General features: G+C 49.6%; 4 protein-coding genes across 4 annotated transcripts; 3 read left to right on the top strand and 1 right to left on the bottom strand.

Moving 5' to 3' along the window:
* Positions 1 to 1,573: 1,573 nt before the first annotated feature.
* Positions 1,574 to 3,162, bottom strand: LOC117854526 (uncharacterized). Its single transcript, XM_034736747.2, has 3 exons — positions 2,945 to 3,162; positions 2,220 to 2,859; positions 1,574 to 2,132 (listed from the first exon to the last, which is right to left on the bottom strand). Exons 1-3 carry the CDS (start codon positions 3,063 to 3,065, stop codon positions 1,802 to 1,804), a joined length of 1,092 nt encoding a protein of 363 aa, XP_034592638.1. The 5' UTR covers positions 3,066 to 3,162; the 3' UTR covers positions 1,574 to 1,801.
* A 3,899-nt stretch (positions 3,163 to 7,061) lies between these two features.
* Positions 7,062 to 8,614, top strand: LOC117858805 (uncharacterized). Its single transcript, XM_034741939.2, has 2 exons — positions 7,062 to 7,657; positions 7,740 to 8,614. The coding sequence occupies exons 1-2, from the start codon at positions 7,474 to 7,476 to the stop codon at positions 8,324 to 8,326; spliced, it is 771 nt and encodes a 256-aa protein (XP_034597830.1). The 5' UTR covers positions 7,062 to 7,473; the 3' UTR covers positions 8,327 to 8,614.
* A 3,547-nt stretch (positions 8,615 to 12,161) lies between these two features.
* Positions 12,162 to 12,717, top strand: LOC117859261 (protein RALF-like 33). The gene has a single exon (XM_034742471.2). It carries the CDS (start codon positions 12,162 to 12,164, stop codon positions 12,567 to 12,569), a length of 408 nt encoding a protein of 135 aa, XP_034598362.1. The 3' UTR covers positions 12,570 to 12,717.
* A 4,276-nt stretch (positions 12,718 to 16,993) lies between these two features.
* LOC117855251 (VQ motif-containing protein 4) lies at positions 16,994 to 18,429 on the top strand. Its single transcript, XM_034737563.2, has one exon. The coding sequence runs from the start codon at positions 17,342 to 17,344 to the stop codon at positions 18,002 to 18,004; it is 663 nt and encodes a 220-aa protein (XP_034593454.1). The 5' UTR covers positions 16,994 to 17,341; the 3' UTR covers positions 18,005 to 18,429.
* The last annotated feature ends 1,651 nt before the right edge of the window (positions 18,430 to 20,080 follow it).

Below are 20,080 nucleotides of genomic sequence, written 5' to 3'. Positions count from 1 at the left end.
AGGTACCTCATGGTGTTGCAATAGTTATTTTTGGATGTTGCAACGATGGCTTTTGATGTTTCATCTGTTTTGCACCGGATCCGATGGCCCTCTCCTGGACCCCGGCGAGATCCGAGCGGGGAAGGATCGGGCGGCGGCCATGGTGGACAACCTTCGACGGCAGGCTGGTTGTCGTGGATCTGAGTGTTGCAATAGGTACATCATGGTGTTGCAATAGTTATTTTTGGATGTTGCAACGGTGGCTTTTGATGTTTCATCTGTTTTGCAACAGTCTGACTTGCCAGCAATCGGGTGTTGCACCAACTTGTTCATGATGTTGCATATAGTTGTTTTCTTTGTTTCATCTCTTCTTCTTTCGTTGTTGCAATGTTGTAAGAGATGTTTTTTTTTGCAATGTGTTTGTTTTGAATGTTGCACGAAGCAATTCGAGATGTTTCATGCACGTAAAGGTGTTGCAATCATCGGTGTTGCAAGTGTTGATTTTTGATGTTTCAATAGTTATTTTTCAATGTTGCGATGGAGCGTCCGATAAAACAAAATTATCGGACATCCGGGCGCTAGCACTTCCCATCTTTTTTATTTTGAGAGGGAATGGGCCGCAGATCTCGTAGGCCATATGCAGCGGCACACGAAACCCAGGGCTCGGCCCACAGTGTTCCGTTCCCGCACGGGCCGGCCACACCAACCGCACACTGCGGGCCGTTTGATAGCGCTCCTCAGCTGGTCCAAAATATTATGGACCAGGCCTACTACTATTATTACTGTGCATAATCTGCGAGCCCAGATTCAGTTGCGAGACATGGCCTGCTGCAACAGAATCAACCTGATCTACCTAGCTCTCCTTCTCACTTTTTTCTTTTAAAAAGGAAAAAAAAACTCGGCTCCCCCCTCCTCGCTAACAGTACATAAGAAATCCTCAAAGAAACAGTATTTCTATACCAAAGAAGTCTTCCTCGAAAGAACTATATACAGAAGAAAACAACAAGAAAATCATCACTGGTCTTCCTCTCTCGACAATCTTACTTTACAATAAAAGGAACTAAAACATGTGTTGCACATCAGTCTTCCTTCTTCCCTGATGAAAATGTGTTACATACTTGCAGGCAACCCTCCATAAAATAAATGGATGTGCTTGGTTTTTACATGGCTCCATCGCCCATGTTGTTTGCTAGGTCGAAGCATGTAGCCTACTAGCAATCTCTTGCAGTATACGGTACCATTTTGTGCGTGTCCTTTGCATAGTTACTCACCCCCATTAATGTGCTTCACATACGGTAGATGCGTCTCGCACAGTTGCACTGACATGACGTACGGAGATGGTGAAAATCTCGTGAACCGATTAATACTCCACTGCATGCCAGTCCGTACTATGTAGTCTGTACTGTACGCCCATGACCCATGCTCGTCAACGACGTGTCCCTATCTTATCTTATCTTATGAACAGCACGATTACATGCAACATCATGACGTATCAACAGCCTAACACACACGTAAAGATTCACAGCACAAAAGAAACACTCCTAATTCCTAAAACTAGCTTTGTTGCCTGCATCAGGAATTCGCAGTACGAGACTTTGGAACCCAACTAGGACAGTAGTTTTGCTTCATTCATCCACCGAGATCCACACGAAAAACACAGCAAAATAACACGAACGAGTGCACCACTAAGTTTGTGCTCGATGACTCGGACACAACCAACGTAACCATCAACTCAACAACGCCCAACAAATACTTCCAGCTAGTTCACCACGTCTTAAACACATTCCAACGACACGCACGTCGCGACACCCCCTGCCTAGCTCTACGCCTTGCCCTCGTTGGCCTTCTTGAACGCCGCCGCCTGCGCCGCTGCGGCGCTGTCGGAGCCGCCGGCCGCCGCGGCCCCGAACGCGTCGCGGACCTGCTCCGTGGTGTAGGGGAAGCCCGCGCGGGTCATGGAGTTGAGCAGCGCGGCGGCGCCCTCGCGCAGCAGCGCGCCCGCGCCGTCGGACCGGGTGTTGGCCAGCGCGTCCTGGATGCTCAGGTCGGCGGCGCCGCCGAGGCCGCCCGCGCCGCCGAAGAAGTGGCCCATCGAGCTCGGGAACCGCCCGCCCAGCGCCGACCAGATCTCCATCGGGTGGGACCGCCAGTAGCTGGTGGCAGGAAAACGAGAGAGGGGCCCGCGTGTCAGTGACTACATGCATGCATGCATGCATGGTGACATGGTGTTAGTGGCTTACTCGCATGAGCCGGGGAGGGAGCCGAGGCTGTGGGGGTCGACGGGGAGGAACGGCGTCGGCGACGAGGTCCCGATGCCGCCGTGCGACGGGGAGCCACCGTACGACGGCGTGGGGGAAGAGCCGCCCCCGTAGGCGCCTCCTCCGTGGGATGGCGAGGGGGAACCGCCACCGTAGGCGCCGCCGCTGGGCGTCGACGGGGAACCGCCGTACCCACCGCCGGTGGACGGGGAAGATCCGTACCCGCCGCCGCCGTGGGACGGGGTCGACGGAGAGCTACCGTACCCTCCACCAGTGGATGGCGACGACCCGGAGCCACCGTGGGACGGGGTGGACGGAGAGCCGCCATAGCCTCCGCCAGTTGAAGGCGACGACCCGGAGCCGCCGTGGGACGGGGAAGGCAGCTCCCCACCGGTGCCCCCGTGGGACGGGGAAGGCAGCGCCCCGCCTGTGCCCCCGTGGGACGGGGAAGGCAGCGCCCCGCCGGTGCCCCCGCCGTGGGACGGAGTCGGCACGTACCCGCTGCCGTGGGACGGCGTCGTGCCGCCGGACGGCACGGGTGTGATGCCACCGCCGTGCCCGGGGATCCCGGGGAAGGTGTGCGGGTCCACTCCCGGCACGCAGTCCGGCTTCTTCACGTCACCTGCACGGCAGCCACACATTGTTACTGCATGCATACCTAGCTACCGTTGCAGCAGGAGAGGAGCTCGGCTCAAGACGACGCGTACCTTGGCTGGCCTTCTCCATGGGGCTGGTCCGGGCCTCGACCACGCCGACGAAGGCCTGCGCGGCCAACGCCGCGAGCACGAAGCTCGCAAGGAGAGCCCTCGCCGTCTTCCGCGCCTCCATGGCAGCTGCTTCTCCGCTTCTCTCCTCCTCCTCTGCTGCTGCTGCTGTGGAGTGAAGTGGACTGTGTATTGGTGGAGATGAGGTGAGGCGAGCAGCGCGCGTGGATATAAATAGCGGGAGCAGAAGCTACCAGACTGGCGCCATTGGGGAGTTGAAGGCGAGCGCCGTGAATTGATGAGGTCGCAGGTGACGCAGCGCGGGTGGTTGGCGAGGGGATTCAATGCGGGCATCAACGTATCGACCAATCCATCCATACATCGTCCGAGTAGGCGAGGCGTGCGCCTGCCTCCACAGCCGGAGCAGACTGCTGCATGCGCTGTTCAAGGCTTCAAGCCCATCACGCTTCGTCTCTTCTCTCTTCTTCTTCCCCTCCTTTGCAGATTTAATTTACTCCTGTTGTGAGCCATATAAAAATACAGGTACTTGCACTGCATGCATGATCTGTCGAGTTCCAGTTGGCGATCGAGCATGACACTGTGTATTTCCCCTTCAGCATCGGTGCCCAAGGTTGTGATCTCAAGAGCTTGTGCGAGATTCTTCTGTGAACAAATGGGGATCATCGATGAGTTTTATGCTGAGTTCTTACTCATGCCATTGCCGTGCGTGCCTACTTGCTGACCAGAGTTCATATCTGCAGTGTTGAATATTGGTTTGTTATTGGCTTCGAAATCTCCACGTCACCAATTTTTCAGTGATTCTGAGGAGTTTGGAACACAAGACTTCTCATGAATTTTACGGGAATTAGTATACTTCCTTTGGAAAACAAACAGCTAAATGGAGATCATGAAATTAGTACAATTCCGACTTTCCGAGTCTTGAATTTCGATTTGTCTTCACGTGAAAGCTTTGCATTCCATACTTGGTTTCACATTTTCCACTCGATTGAGGTACTAAAAGCTACTCCCTCCCGCTCCAAATTATAAGCTTGGAGAATCAAATCATTTTATATTTGATTAAAATTATAGAGAAGATCACAAAAGTTTATGGCACCGAATAGATATACTATGAAAATATATTTAATGAAGGAATTAATGGTACCTATTTGGTATCATGAATGTTAGTACTTTACTGTATAAAATTGGTCAAACTTGAGATGCTTTGACTCTCAAAAAAATTGGAATGACTTATAATTTAGAACGGAGGGAGCAGTAATATTCTGGCATTGTTACAGTGAGATTGCAATAAGCAACAAGCTGGACCTTGCTGTCAGGCTGTGCCTAACCACACCAAGGCATCCTTTCAGAAAGCAAAAAAAACAACTCCGATCCTGAGCAAATCTGTTGAAGCCTTTAAGCTGTTTCATGACTCATGATCTGCTCTTGACTCGGGGTCGATCGCGCTACGCATCGATCGATCGTGCCCCACGAGCCATTGATGCAGCAATGAATAAAAGGCTGTTGAGTTCTTGCCCTCTGCAACAGTCCGGGTGAAAGGGGTCCAGGGTAGTGTTGTCTTGGGGCATTTGTTCTCGCTCGCGAGCTGGTCGGCCCAGCTGTTTTGAACAGTTACTATGGGTGCTGCCAGTACTGTGTAGCCATGGAGGGGTCTGTTTCATACTATAAGCTTCATCTTTGGACTTGTTCGTTTCAGTGTGTGATCCATGAACGCATGTATTTTTCAGTGAAAACATTTCACTGTCTACAGTGCAGTTTTACTGAAGAACAGCTTGGTTTTTGTCTTGTGCAGTTGGTTTAGTTATCAACCGAGATTCAGCGCTTACAACTGATCCAACTCTATGATTATGAAGTGTCATGAACATTGTCATGAACAGTTTGTGTTGAACTGAGAGTTTAGGTCCCGTTTGGATCTAAGGATTTTCATGGGACGTACTCCAACTGGTTATTACTGCCTCATCGTAGACTGAGAGCGCATCTGTTGTGCTGTGCAACCTGCACTCTTCCATCCATGAAAAGGGAGTAGGGAGACTTTGCCATCACTTTGCAAAAGTGAAAGTTAAAGCATGCATCTTCTACGATTGGTGAGGCAAATGAGCCTCTTAGTACTCCTCGTCTGCTCATAAATCTTTCTGGTAACTGTATTTCACCTACTAATTCAGAGGCAGAGATCTGGAGTACAAGCCATCCTCCTCCAATCATCCAGTCCTTGCGGATGAGAAGCGAAGCCGAATTGAATTGGACGCGTGGGGGCATATTTACAGTGGCACGCGTTATTCCACAACCAGACCTCTGCATGCGACCTTCACATGCTTGAGCGCACTGCCGCAGAGCACGGTCCTTGCTCTCCGCAACTACCTCCCCTCAATTCACTGCACACAACGCGCATGCGCACGAATATAAATCCACCGATCCGTCACCTCACCATTTCTTATTTTCTATGGATCATCAGTTCGTCACCCAATTCGAAAAAAAAATGGAGACAACTCTGAACTCTGAAGATCGCAGGATTGAAGGGGGATTTCAGACAGGGGCAGGAGGTAGCTGGCGACGGAGGTGTTGTCCCCCTTGCTTGATGACCATTACGATCTAAAAATGGAGATCGCACAAATGGCTCGCCAAGGCACTGATGAATTACCCGCAAAAAAAAAGACACTGATGGATGAATTCGCTGTCCGGGCAGAGAATCCACACGCCGTGTCCGTGCGCAGATCGCTCGCTGCGTATACGGCGCGCTCGGTTGACCGACCTGCGCCTCCTCCAGGAAGCCGGCCATTGTTGGTCCAGCTCCGTCGCCGTCCCTCCAACACTTGCGCCGCATGCACAGGATGCGCTCGATCGCTGGAGCCTCGGACACGGCAGCCGAGCAGTCATTGCGCGTCGCAGGAGCAGCAGAGAGATGCGCCAAATCTCGGTGCTCTTACCGCCTCGCCAACTTGGCCGGCCGGCGTCAGGAGGACAGGGCAACCTCCACCGTCCACCGGCACAAGTCACACCTTGGAGTAACTACAGCTAGCTCCTCCACCCCACAGAATGCATCGTCCTCTCAGGCTCTCACTGATGATCTTGCGTGCAACTGTGCAAGCTGCATATATTGCTGCTCCTGCATGGCTGCCTGCCTCCTTTCTTCTTATGCACATCGCACATAAAGCTACTAGCTGCAAATGCAATGCATGGTAGATCAAGACATCTTCGTTAGCAAAAAAAATCTTTGGCTTCGCTGCAAGGCTTGCAGGCTGCTTTCTTTGGTGTTTACCATTACTACAACACTTGATCACCACCAAGGAGGAGTAGGAGTAAAGTGCAGTGCAGTACCGGTGGCAGTAGTAGATCCACGGGCAAGGCAATGCCTTGAATGCGCATTGAGCTGGCCAACAGTGAAAAGCCTTGATGATGAGCGAGGACTGTCCGAGCGTCGCAGCAACAGTGTTAATGGCGCACCGGAGGCAGCAACACCAGGGAATTTGCCCTGCTGCCCAGCTGTACTGCCATACTGAATCGCCTTTTCCCTTTCCCAATTCTGTTTTTTTTTCTCCCTTTCGGATTCGGAGGTGAATGAAACACACATCAGAATCAGATGGTAGATGCTGGGAACGAGCAAGGGGTTTGATGAGCATGGGAGTTGCCCGAGTGGAGAGAATGGCGCGGCTCCATGCGACCATGCCTCTACAGTCTACATTCCAACGCCGTCCGTCAGGCGCAAGCACAGAAGGACGGCATGGCCGTGTAAGTTATACCCGCCGGTCTGCCGCCGCGAATGCAGAGAGAAATTTATCAGACGGGAGAAACGATTTTGATTGCTTCTGTACATTGCAGTACTGCCTGCACTCTTGTACTGTTACGCGCGGCAGAACAGTGCAACCAGACGAAAATGAAAAAAAAAACTGAACAAGAAAGGATGGGCCGCTGTCTGTGAGGTTTAGCCGGCGGTGAGCCCATTGGTTTTGTTGATTGTTGCATCTTTGCTAGCTTGGATCGGGCCAACTAGAAAAAGGACGGCCTTGTTCGCACTGGGCTTGGAAGGCCATGACAGCCCACTTAAACTTGATTAGTCTACCCCTAGCCTACAACAAACACCGGCCCATTGAGGCCTATGGCTAGTCAAACTGATGACCGTTGTGGCGGTTCCTGTGTGCAGTGGGCACACTGCGCCGTTACAACATGCCAGCCGATTTCTTCGTCAAAGAGGTAAAGGAATGGCGTAACTCCTTGGCGCTGGGTAAAGCTCAGCATCGGTAACGCCCGGTCACAGCTAATTGCTGCCTCACTAATGCAATGCACCCCCAACGGTAACATCACCTGACCCTCGTGTATAAATACATGCAGAAACCATGGACACCAAGACCATCACAGACTCACCAAGACCAGACCAGGCTCAGATTCAGACGCCGGCCGGGTTAGTCAGCTCTAGCAACACGCTAGGCGGTAGATTTACAGTGGTCACTAGTGCTAGAGGGATCGGAGTTTGGTAGCCATCTAGGAATTGAACTTCGCGCAATCGAGCAGGCGAGGCGATGGCACGGCCGATCGTCGGAGTGGCGGCTCTGGCGGCCATGTTCGCCGTGCTCCTGGCGGCGAGCTCCTGCGCTGAGGGGCGCGATTTCCACGTCGGCGGCCGCGGCGGGTGGGCGCCGGACCCCGCCGAGCCCTTCAACGCCTGGGCGGAGCGCAACCGCTTCCAGGTCAACGACACCCTTGGTGAGCGGCCTTCTCCTCGCCTCTTCACCTTCACCATGGGCGTTTGAGTGATGACCGGTCGTGTCGTGCGCGTGCTGTGCAGTGTTCAGGTACAACAAGGACGTGGACGCGGTGCTGGTGGTGAGCCAGAGCCACTACGATGCCTGCAACACCACGGAGCCCATCCTCCGCCTCGGCGGCGGCGACTCCCGCTTCGTGTTCAACAGCTCCGGGCCCTACTTCTTCATCAGCGCCGACACGGGCCGGTGCAAGGCCGGCGAGCGCCTCATCGTCGTCGTCCTCGCCGTCCGCAACAACGGCGGCAACGCGCCGTCGTCGCCTTCGCTCACGCCACCGCCGCCAAAATCATCATCGTCGCCGACATCTCCGTCTCCCGTTGCTACACCTGCTCCACGCGCGTCGCCGCGGCCGCCCTCGCCACCGAAGTCGTCCTCGTCGCCAACGACCTCGCCGCCTTCCGTTGCTACGACACCTGCTCCGCGTGCGTCGCCTCCACCGCCACCGTCGTCGGGGAAGAACGCTTCATCTCCGTCGCTGGCGCCGGTGCCCGCGCCCGCGCCTGCTAGCACGAACGGGACGTCGTCGCCACCGTCGCCGTCGTCCGCAGTAGCCTTGAGGGGTGGCGTTCTGGCGTGCCTGATAATCGGTGGAGCAGCGATTCTAGTTTGATATTCTTGATCATCGTGTGCCCAGGACTTCGAATTGATCGATGTTGGCTATTAAACTTGATTACGTTTCGTTAGTTGGGATGCAGGTTTAGTTTGCTTCTGAGTTTTAGGGCTCGCGTCAAAATAACATTTTTTTTGGTTTTGTCCGGTTGATTTGTCGAGATTCTCAATCCTAGAAAGTGGGATGTGTAAATCTTTATAATGAATCAGTATCCTGTACGCCAAAGAGGTGGAGAGAGAGATGCATGTCATTCCTTCAAAAAAATCGGTTAAGTTACTAGCATCTCCATTATTCGTGTGAAGAAGTTAATAGCATCCATTTCAAAATACTCTACTTCACAATGTTCAATTTTTGAACATGTGTCTTTATCTAACAACATTTGTACAAACAACTAGATACAAATGCCAGTTAAGTTCATGAAAACTAGGAAGGAGCCCAGTTGTTATACCGTTATACCCCTAGTAAAGTGCCAGATGGCTGGGATTTTATACCAGTACCTCAGCAGGAACTCAAACCGGAGCTCGAGGATCCATACCGCGAGCAGGAACTCCCGGAAGGCTTTGAGGACGGCAAGTCCAATCTCACCTTTTGATGCATATTTATCCCAGTTTTTCAAACACAACCTATTGGCTAGTTTTATAAATTGCATATTGTTTTATTACTGAAACCGGTTGGATAGCCACCCCTTGACTGTTACGATTCTTCCTTAATGTCCAAGAATTATCTCTAAATATAATATGCCTTGTTTGGATGATAATCACCGCTAGAATGCTTAGGACCTTGTTACTTATTTTATTACAATCCAATTATGACTACAATGTGTCTCATCCAGAATAAAGGTGTGAGTGTTTTAAAGGAAGTAAACGGGTTTCGGGAAATAAAAGTAGGAAAATGCTTAGATGAGATGGATGGGTGTTTCTTTTGTGAAATGCCAAGTTAGGCTCGTACCTTAGTGGTTGAGTAGGTTGGGAGATATCCATATGACAATTAAGGACTGAGTTGATGTGTCATCTTGCCTAACCCAATTTATCGTGCAACCACTCGACCTTTGTATGCGGCAAAGGTTTAGCATAAATCCCACTAGCTAGTCTCTTAGCCATCAGGAGAGCTGGTGAGCAACGAAAGATCATGGAAAAGGAGTGAGTCTTTGTGACTTAGGTCCCAGTTAAGATCTCGTTGGTAGGTCATTAACCCTTGGTTGTTTCCGTGTTGGCTAGTCAGGTTTAGCTAAGGTGGGTAATGGCTTTGATAGGATCCGCATTGAGACTAAGGTGATCGTGCTGCAGTACCCTATTTGTGGGTAAAGTGTACACCTCTACAGAGTTAAAACCTATTCAAATAGCCGTGTCCACGGTATTGGATGAGTTACGGTTTGGGCACATAACTAGTGTTTGGGAGATGGATGGTTTTCATGGCGTGTGTTGGATTTTGGAAGTGCCTGGCAGTTGTGCCGTGAGCTACCGCGGACGGGGAGTCTGATAGCACTAAAATTTGGATCCTTTGTGTAGGATAAACCCCACTCAATTATCCGGTCACTAAATAAATGCTTTGCGAAAACCCTTTTGAAAGTGAACCCTTGCATGTGTTAAAAATATAGCTTTATTGCAAATGAACCTTAGCCTTATCCTTGTTATGAGTTGTGCATATTCTTGTTATTCCCCCTCCGTTGGTGTGGTTGGACTTGTTGAGTACGTTTGTACTCACCCTTATTTTGTTGCTTCAGAGGAAGACCTGGACTCCGGTGCCGAGGACATCGAGTAGGTGGTCGTTTTCGCACCCAACGTTACCTGTGGTGTTGGCCCTTTGCAGGATGCTTCCGCTGGCGCATAGTCCCGAGTGTTGTCTAGGTTCATCTGGACAGTAGCTTGGATCGTTATCGTTGTTGTTTTACTTATCGTTTTGGCGTGGCTTTTGCGCCCGCTCCCTCAGGAGTTATACGGTTCGTGAACCATCTGTTGAATAAATGTGTTATCAGCCTCTTGGGACTGGTATTTGTATCATATTTAGTCTCCGCTTAAGTAGGGACGCTTCAACTGGTAGGTGAGCTTGAAGAGAAGAGAAGTAGCATGATGAATATGATAACTTTGTATCCTGTTAATAGTAAGAACACAGTAAGAACATCAAAAAGATCTAGATGAAGATGACAAACAAACAAGCATAAGAAACTGTTTAAGGTAAATGCAAACTTACGATTATTAAATAGTCAAATAGCATCAACCCTTTTTCTAGAATAAAAGAAGTTCAAATAGCATTGGGCTTTTTTATAATTCATAGGGCACGCCCTAAACATATCATTGCTTTAACAAAATATGAATTTAGAACATGCATGGAACAATTTATAATGTTAATTCTACAATTTACAATTTTAGTGCATGACACATGACTCTATTGGCATTAATCATTGTTATGTACAAAAACGGGAATTGGCTTAGTAATTGGAAACTGAAACTTACTCAATTTAATTTGTTAGTTACTTTGAAGAACTGGTTCATATCTAAAAGATAAATTTTTACGAGGTCCATGAAATACTCGGATTTACTCAATAATAATTTTTCCTTAATTTACTCTATTAAAAATTCACCAAATAGGCTACTTTTACAAATTATCTAAATTTTAAATGCACCCAAACAGTTCTAAAAAAATTATAGAAATATAACAAATATTTTTCACATCATATGCAATAACTTATTAAATTATTTAGAAGAACCTCATAATTTTCTATGTTACTTATGAAGGAAACTAATTTTATAAATGACTACATCTCATCTACGGAAAATTAGTTGTTTTCCCATAATTTTTGGAAAGTATTTTGGTGCCATAAAAATTCAAATATGCTTCAGAAGTAGCATAATTTGATGAATTTTAATTTGAAAACTGCAAAGGTACACATGCAGTTTTAAGAAAGATGGATTCATCTTCATTTGTTAAATGACCATAACAAGTTTCATGAATTTTATAGGTAATTTGGTGGTCGTTGTGTCCAACTTAACTAACAAAAGTGACGAAAATACCAAATAAAAGATGAAAGTTAGAACTCGGTGTCATATAAAGGATAGGAAATTTTCAATGTCAAGAAAGGAATTAAGTTATCTTCTAGTGTAAAATAAGGAATTTCCTCCTAAATGAAAGTGGGAGGAGATTAGCAGGCGATTCGATCTTATTTGCAGTTCAAAGACCCTAAACTCTAGGTTGGATCAGCAGTCGAGGCAACAAGACTTATAAGAAGGGAGAAAACAAGTAACGTACCTCTATTTTTTTTCCCATTCCATCGAAAATGCACTTGGTATCCTTATGTTGATCTCCACTACACGAACCAAACAGTCAGGAAACACACGTGTCACCTTCAAACCTCATCATTGAGGTTGAGTTTGCATAAACAAATGTCAGTTTAGTTGGTGCAGACTGAATTTTACTCGATTTTGATAGTTATAAAAGTGCTGATATCCAAAATTAATTTCTATTTTAAGTTTCTTTCCGTCTTATGCACACCGCATGTTAAGCCTAGGATGGGAGAACTACTAGCCACCGGCACCACCAAAATTAGGCTAGCTTGGGCACCAAATAACCAGCAGCGCATGCAAACCTTCATCCATGCAGGGGAAGGCTAGAACGCCAACGCCGAGGCGGGGCGAGACCGCGACGGGCGGGCGCACGTCCATGGCAGCGTGCGGCCGCCCTGGATTGTCTCCCGTCCAGCGGCTTCCCCTCCAAATGTCCTCCCCTGTCGTCCTTTTCATCTCCCCCTCCTCCTCCCCTTCACAGAGAGAAGAAGGCAGGGAGCAAGCTATCTGCATTCTGCAGACACCCAGCTCGAAGAAAGAGAACCAGACACCCAATGGCGGCGGTTCGGCTCGTGCTGTTTACGCTCGTGGTGGCAGCGGCGGCGGCGCTCCTGGCCGTGCGGCCGGCCTCGGCGGGCGTGCCGGACATGGGCGCGCTGGACGCCCTTGCGGCGGGGAAGAAGCAGTGCTCGGGCGCCGTGGGCGAGTGCGGCGTGGACGAGGCGGAGGAGCTCGGGCTGAGCGGCGTCGGCGCGGGCGAGGAGATCGTTCGGCGGACGCTGGCGGCGCGGCAGCCCCGGAACCGGTACATCAGCTACGCAGCGCTGCGGGCGGACCAGGTGCCCTGCAACCAGCGCGGCCGCTCCTACTACAGCAACTGCGGCGCCGGCGCGCAGAAGGCCGCTAACCCCTACCGCCGCGGGTGCTCCGTCATCACCCGCTGCGCCCGCAACACCAACTGATCCATCCGTGCGTCCATGGGGATCCATCCGCCTGCCTGCCTTCTTTGCTCGCGCACAGCACAGCTTGACGTCGGCCGACGGCGGCGGCGGCGGAGGAGGCGGCGCTACGACGATACGTACAAACCCAATGCAACTATTATTATTGTTCTTGATTGATTGATCGCCATGTTTGTTCATTTATAATTTGGTCGACAAGATTCTGTATTGAAAACAAAATTGTACTTTATATAAGCTGAGCGTATTTTTTGGTTGGGGAATTTTCGTTTCTGCTGAATTCGACGATTATGATCTGTGCATGTGTGTGATCCCAAACTGTGGAAGCCTGCATGAAAGATGATCTGCGTGCTTACAAAGAATGCAGGCCGAAATTTACACACACAACCGGGCCGTTTGCACGGCCCAACATATGTACGTGGGCTGCTGGGCCGAAGAACGTATTTTACCAGGACACCGGTTCCTCGCTTTGTCTGCACGAATTCATGATGCCTAACCATCATCGTCTTGATTTTTCTACTTGATTGATCACATTCAGCCAATGAATCTGTGCAGAATCAGGCAGGTCAGCGATACCAGAAGTAATACAATCGTGTACCGGCAGCAGGGTACCTGATCAGTCTCACGCACCTGCATCGTCGCTTTCTCCTGAATGTAAAATGTCGCCAAGATCGCTTTACGCAAAAGCCGCGTTGCAACTTTGTGCTATCCTACGCAAGCAGAAGCTAGGCCTTGTCCACGTCCCCAACTGAATCACATCGTAATCGTATGCTAGCGCAGCTCGACGGCCCTGTCTTCCGCGCCGCTCATCTGAATTTGCGTGCGCCGTACTGCGAACAGGGCAGAGCCCCGGCTTTGCGGCCGCTCCTCGGCTGCCGCGAGCCTGCAGAAAAGTGTCCACAATTTTCAGGCGTCAACTATTTCAGTTCAGCGGGGACATGCAGCACCATGCCCATGCGTCCATGCAGGGGTTCGATTCGACTGGAGCGAGGAGGACGAGCCGGCGAGGCCAGCGTCCATTACCACGACGACGCATGGGCGAAGCCATCTCGCTATCTCAGCCTGTCTCAGTGTGAACCGGGAAGGAATACAATAATCTTTTCTGTCTTCAGTTCTGAACTGACGGAAAGAGGACGCCAAAGGCAGGGGATGGGATCGTACTTGGCTTCAGAGAGGGCAGGAGGACGGCGGAGATGGAATAAAGAAAAGAAAGAAAGAAAGCAAAAGCCACTCCACTCCACCTGCGGCTGCGGCTGCGTGCAGCCGTGCACGCAGGCGCGGAGCGGGATGGGAGCCGGCCGGCCGGCCGGCAGCGAGAGGAACAGGAGCCCACGAGGAAGAGGGGCAGGGGCAGGGATGGCTCCCAAAGTCAAATCACACACTGGCGCACGTTGAAAAGTGCGGGCCTTTGATTGTCCTACCCCTATCTAAAAATCCTCGGCTCCCCTGTCCTAGCTGTCCTCACTCCCGCGTCTTGAGACACACACACTCTTTCGCTACGGCTACCGTCTTGGCGTACCACGGATGCACAAACTGAAACTGCGACTGATCATCCAGCAAGGGAAGGAATTAGATATTGTTGGGTACTGCTGAGCTCTTGCCTCTATGAACAGTGGTGGCCACCCACGAACCCACGATAACGTCACCAAGAACCAAAGATGCTGAAGGTCCCCTATGGGGTTGCTTCTCCCGTGTACCTGTTGCGATATGAGGCCGGGAGCGAGGCAGCGCTCCCCCCCCCCTACCATTATGGTACCCTTGGGGTCTGGTTGCGGTACACGCAGACATGCAATGCAAGCAGACTCACTCGAGGTCTCCTCCAAGTCAATGCTACTAGCTTCCACCATGTTTTTGGACTCCATGCCTCCTCATCAGCCCATGCATGCATGCCGTCCATGCCCACTGCCTCCATCACTGCCGTCGTCTTGCTAGCTCCAGGCCATGCAATGCAAGGATGCAACCAACAAGGCCATTAAACCAAGCAGGGGTCGCCGTCGGTCCATTCCGGGAGAGGGAGAAACCAGCCATGCGCGCATTGGTCAGGTCAGTGCAGGTCCAGGAACCGGGGAACACGGCGAACGGGCACTACATGCATGTGACATCTCAAATGTAGTAGTAGGGCGCCGCTCCGGCTGGTCGACAAGCTTCTTCCCGATTTGTTCATCAGTGACTGGGATCCGGTCCTGCTTGCTTAACGGTCGGAATTTGTACACTCGGTTTCGTACATTAGTATTGACTACTTGCTGTACCGGCGTCTACGGCCAAAACAAGTTGCTGTACCACGTACCGTGATGCAACGCCGTGTCTTCCTTTTTTATGTACACCACCACTCATTATCTAAAAAAAAAATGTACACCACCACTGTATATGTAACGGCGTTCTGATGTGCTCATCTCGAGTACAGTATATATCTATGCCAAATTCAGTCTCCAAAAAAAAAGATCAAAATGGGCATGAAATTCGCTTAACCAGTTTATTGGACATGAAAATCATTTAAGCCCAGTACTTCTTAAGGCAACAAAACGTGATTTTTACTACAAATTTTCTATAGAACATTCTTTTTTTTTTCAAATGAAAGTTTTTATAGAGCATGAGCTGAACTGCTGGACTATATACCATCTTAGTTTTTCTTAGCCAGTTTATTGACCAGCTTGGATCCATGAAGTGTGTTCTTTTAACTTTGGAGGAGTAGTGATAACCAGCCTGTTCGCTTCAACTTATCAGCCACCGAACAGTGTTTTTCTCTCACAATAAATCAGCCGTTTCAGCTTTTCAGCCGGCTTATAAGTCCAGCCGAACAGGCCGAACATATATAGCAACCTGTCCAAAAGATGGCCGCGACAGATCGGGTAGCATGCTCCGGAAGCTAGATTGCATATCAATTATATTATTGATGATGTTGAAGTTGTCGTTGTAATTAGTAGGAGAGATGGTGCAGTCAGCGTCCTTTTATGCAGCAAACTGGTCAAGCCCAACCTTTGAAACTAAGAGACAAACGTGGTGGAACCACAGGGAGAGAACCGAACCATGATGGATCGGGGCCGTGCGCCGATTTAGCAACCCTTCCAGTCAATGCGCCCGGCCGATTGCTCCAGCTTTGCTGAAGCTACCTTGGCATGGTCCTCATCAATTTCCGGTCTCGACTTGCTTGCTGGGCTGGTCAGACAACGACACTTACACTTGTATGGAACGACAATAGAAATATACACATAAATCATGGGTGAAATAATAAAATGAAAAGTTTTTACACAAGCTTATTATTATTTACGATAAATTGATTGAGTGACCATGGAAAAAATCATTAAAAGTTTTAACAAGCAATGGAATTTAGCGTCTGTTTAGTTGCCGCCCACAGCTCTCCCCGGTGCAACTCCAACTCGCCACCTATGGAACAAACGTGCTTCAGATAAAGCTAAATGGGTTTAACGACATAAAGCATAAAGGAAAGGTTTGGACAAATTGATGGATGCCTTGGACAAAATGGTGCACGCTTTGCGCTCTTGGAAGGACACAAGTAGTGAAGAAAGAGTGACTACGCCCATGGACTCGTGAAAACAACCCGTGTGTATTATTTCAAAAAGAAAAAAGAAAACAACCCGTGCAATGTGGGCTCCGAACACACTCTTCCACCAAGATCTTTTCTCAAGGAGTTTGCAAACGGCTCACACGTAAATGACTTTTTTTTCCCTGAAATAAAACACAAAAACACACTTCACATTTCCCCTTTCCAAAACATGTAAGGAAAATTACCAAAAATATATACTTTCAAACGGAAGTAATGCATACGTGCCATGTATGATGATGTCTCCTATAGAGAAGTTTGAAAGTACGCTAAAACACCAACATACTTTCTAGAAAAAAATTCTATGCTAAGCCAAGCATACTCTGCTTTAGAGTTTACAAACGGCTCATACAAAACAGTAGGCGCCATTTAGGCTAAATGACATTGCAATTGTGTTGTGCTCTTTCGGCTGGTGTCTCTTCTCGAGTAGTTTAAAAGTTGTTCATACGTTATGTCTTTTTTCTACTAAGAAAACGCCACCTTTTTATGGAAACCTTCCAAACCCAAGCAAACGCATATATGTTTCCTCAGAGTCCGCATATCTTCCTTTTCCACTGAGAACAAGCTCTACATATTTTAAAGCATAGACCTAAAAAAGATTTGAGAAAAATTCATCTCTAAAGATGTAACTCTGTATGAATAGGTAAAACCATTCAAAAAATAAAATCTGTACGGCTTCTCCTCTCAACACGTAGTCACGTACCAAGTGGAGTATCCGCATTCCCACAATACAGCCTTCCTCATTTTACACGTACTAGTTCATCACATTCAGCCGAACAGTGCTGTCGTCCATCTTATTCAAAGGGAGGACGGAATCTACATCAAATATATTGTTAGAGGAGAAGGACAGAATCTACATGAAATTCAAAAACACATCCATCCAGCTCACCTGCAGAGCCAGCCATCCTGACGAAATTGACCTACTGGTACAAGTCTCGAGTGCCGGCTGGTGTTTGCATCCTCTCAGAAGTCAGATCTGAGCCACACCACACACACACAATTTTATTCATATATTCCAGGCCGAAACAAAAGCAAAGCAAAACAAAGCACTCATCTCAATTCTCATCTCCCCAGCAGTTGAAATTCCAGATCCCAAAGCTCCAAAATTCCAATCCCCGAAAAGCCCATAAAACCCCCCTGTTTCTCTCTCTCCCCCCGTCTTTCTCACTCCCAAGAGAAGCCAGCCAAGCCTGCTGCCAGAGGCGACATTTTTCTCATGGACGCCGGCGCAGCCACCTCCACCCAGGAGCGCCCGGCGCCGCCCTCGCCGGTGGCCGCCGCGCTGCCGATGCCGATGCCGCTGCCCCAGGCGTCGGCGGACCCGTCCAACCCCTTCCCCACCACCTTCGTCCAGGCGGACACCACCTCCTTCAAGCAGGTGGTCCAGATCCTCACCGGCACGCCGGAGACCGCCGCGGCCGCCGCGGCGGGCGGGGCACAGTCGTCTCCGCCGGCCCCGCAGAAGCCGGCGCCGGCGCCCACGGGGCCCAAGAAGCCGGCTTTCAAGCTCTACGAGCGGCGGAGCAGCATGAAGAGCCTCAAGATGCTGTGCCCGCTGCTCCCTGCCGCCGCCGCCTTCGCCGCCGGCGGCTCCGCGGGCAACGGGTTCTCCCCGCGGGGGTTCTCGCCGCGCGGTCTGGAGGTGCTGTCGCCGAGCATGCTGGACTTCCCGTCGCTGGCGCTGGGGAGCCCCGTCACGCCGCTGCCGCCGCTGCCGGGGTCCGAGGAGGCCGCGGCCGCCGAGGACCGCGCCATCGCCGAGAAGGGGTTCTACCTCCACCCGTCCCCGCGCGGCAATGCGGGCCCCGGCGGCGACCTGCAGGCGCCGCCCAGGCTGCTCCCGCTCTTCCCCGTGCAGTCGCCGACCAGCCGGCCGTGACCGCTTCTAGGCTTCCCCTCCCTTCTTCCTCCTCTAGGCTGGCTCGCTCCTGCTCGGTATGCTCTGCTCGCTGCTAATCACCGTGCTCCTGAAGCGGGAGGCCGACCTGATCTGTGGATGATTTGCTCCTCTCTCTCCCTCTCGTGAGCCTTGGGATGATTCCTGTATGTCCAGTCCTCGTGTTGTAATCTTGGTGTTTGTAACAGTAATTCGGCGCATAAGAGGGATTAATTGATCACCGAGTTCGAGCGCTCTTGCCCCCCATTTCCCTTTCTTTTCCTCCTCTGAATTGTAGATTTTAACTTGGCATTTTTTTTTTAACCTTTTGCTTGCTCCTTGTGCTTGCTTTGGCATGGTTTGGTGGGGCAAGCTTGTACATTAAGCTGTCAAAAATTCAGTCCAGCCTGAGGCAAGTGGTTGCTCAAGTTGACATTGTCTATTCCAGCTAGGTAAAATATTCAAAATCCGAACATGAATCAGCGCTTAGAACTGGTGGCTTCTGGTTGTACATGTCTAGAAACTAGAAACATATTGTTCTGCTACTAGTTCAAACTCTTACTAGTCTTGGAGAAAGGTGGCATTCTTATTAGAGGTACTACTAAACAGAAATAGTGTGTCATTGAACCGCAGACAGTAAAGTGATCACAGATTTCTTTCAGGAAAAAGAAACTGATCATGGAGGTTAGTCTAGTCACTGATCTGAGCAGAGGGCCCCGTTGAGCCATGTTTCGAGGAAGTGGCAGCTAGCTTATCTTTGGACATGGAAGAAGGCAAGGCAAGGCAGACATGCTCGGAGCAGGGCACCCAATAATTGCCCCCTCTTTCTACCAAAATCTGCACGAAATCTGCTCGAAACCTGGTGTGGTACATTTTCGATCTGCATTGGACCCTGGCATAGTATGAGCAACAAAAGGGGCCCCTTGAAGCGGCATCTTTTTCGTAGGAGAGGGAAACAAAAGTGAAATGCCCTGCGTATTTTTCTCATCATGTTGGCTACTGGTGGTGGTGGTGGTGGAGGGAGGGAGTGGGAGTGGAATATGGGAGTGATCAAAAGGGGTAGAAAAACAATGCTCTCCCCGGTGGTGGAGTGGTGAGCTCCACCATTTTGCATTGTGGCATTATTTTATAAAATGTAGATGTGAATTGGAGCAAAAGCTAGCAGCTTTTGAGGAAAAGCTACGTTGTTTTTTTAATTTTTTGGAGGAGGAGGAGGAAGGAGGAAATCGTGAAGATGTTGAGAGTGAGTGAGAGTGACCCACTTCAGTGTCAGCGGCTGAGTTCACTTGCCCACTCCACTCTCCATCATGCGAATGCATACACGGATATGGATCCTGTAGCAACAGCGGGGAGCTGAGCTGCTCCGGCTTGTCAGGCAAATGAGCGCGCCTGTCAGATCTGTCGCTGCCTCTCGCACATCCCACTGCCAGGTGGGGACAGGGCCGTCGCCACTCGTTCACTAGCTAGCTAATCACACCGGTTAACTCACTGATTCGCGTTTTTGCTTGAGAGGATGGATAGGCTGACACGACGCAAAGAAGCGGTTAAGATGTTCCTATGTTTCAATCAAAGTAGACGAAAGTGAAATTTGAGTGCATTTTGTCCATTGGCGAGAAAGGAAGACGTCGATGGCCAATTTCTCTCTCTCATATTTGGGTATCTTTCAAAGCCTTCTGCCACCTAGGATTCCTGATAGACATTTTAGAAAAAAAGATAAATCCTAAAATTCTAAAAAAAAGGAATATCTAGCCATCAATCGATAGACTGAAATCATCATAACCATTGGATCTATTTTGTTTTCTAAAAATTACCCACCTATACCATTATAAAAAAGCAAAAGTAACCCTCTAAATCTATATCTAAATTACCCACCTTTGCCATTATATAACATTAACTAAAATAACCTGCTAATTTCCATCAAAATTATCCACTCATGCCATTATAAATAATATTTAAAATAACTCCCTAAATTTGCAACTAAATTGTCCAGCACTAACACTTAAAAAATTTAAAATAACCCCTTAAATTTGCTCTATATTACCCACATATGTCATTATTAAAAATAAATGAGGTAACCCT

This window comes from Setaria viridis, chromosome 5, assembly GCF_005286985.2.
Source record: "Setaria viridis chromosome 5, Setaria_viridis_v4.0, whole genome shotgun sequence".
Classification (NCBI taxonomy): Eukaryota; Viridiplantae; Streptophyta; class Magnoliopsida; order Poales; family Poaceae; genus Setaria; species Setaria viridis.
Note: the sequence above shows the minus strand (reverse complement) of the source record. Positions and strands in the feature narration are given on the sequence as shown.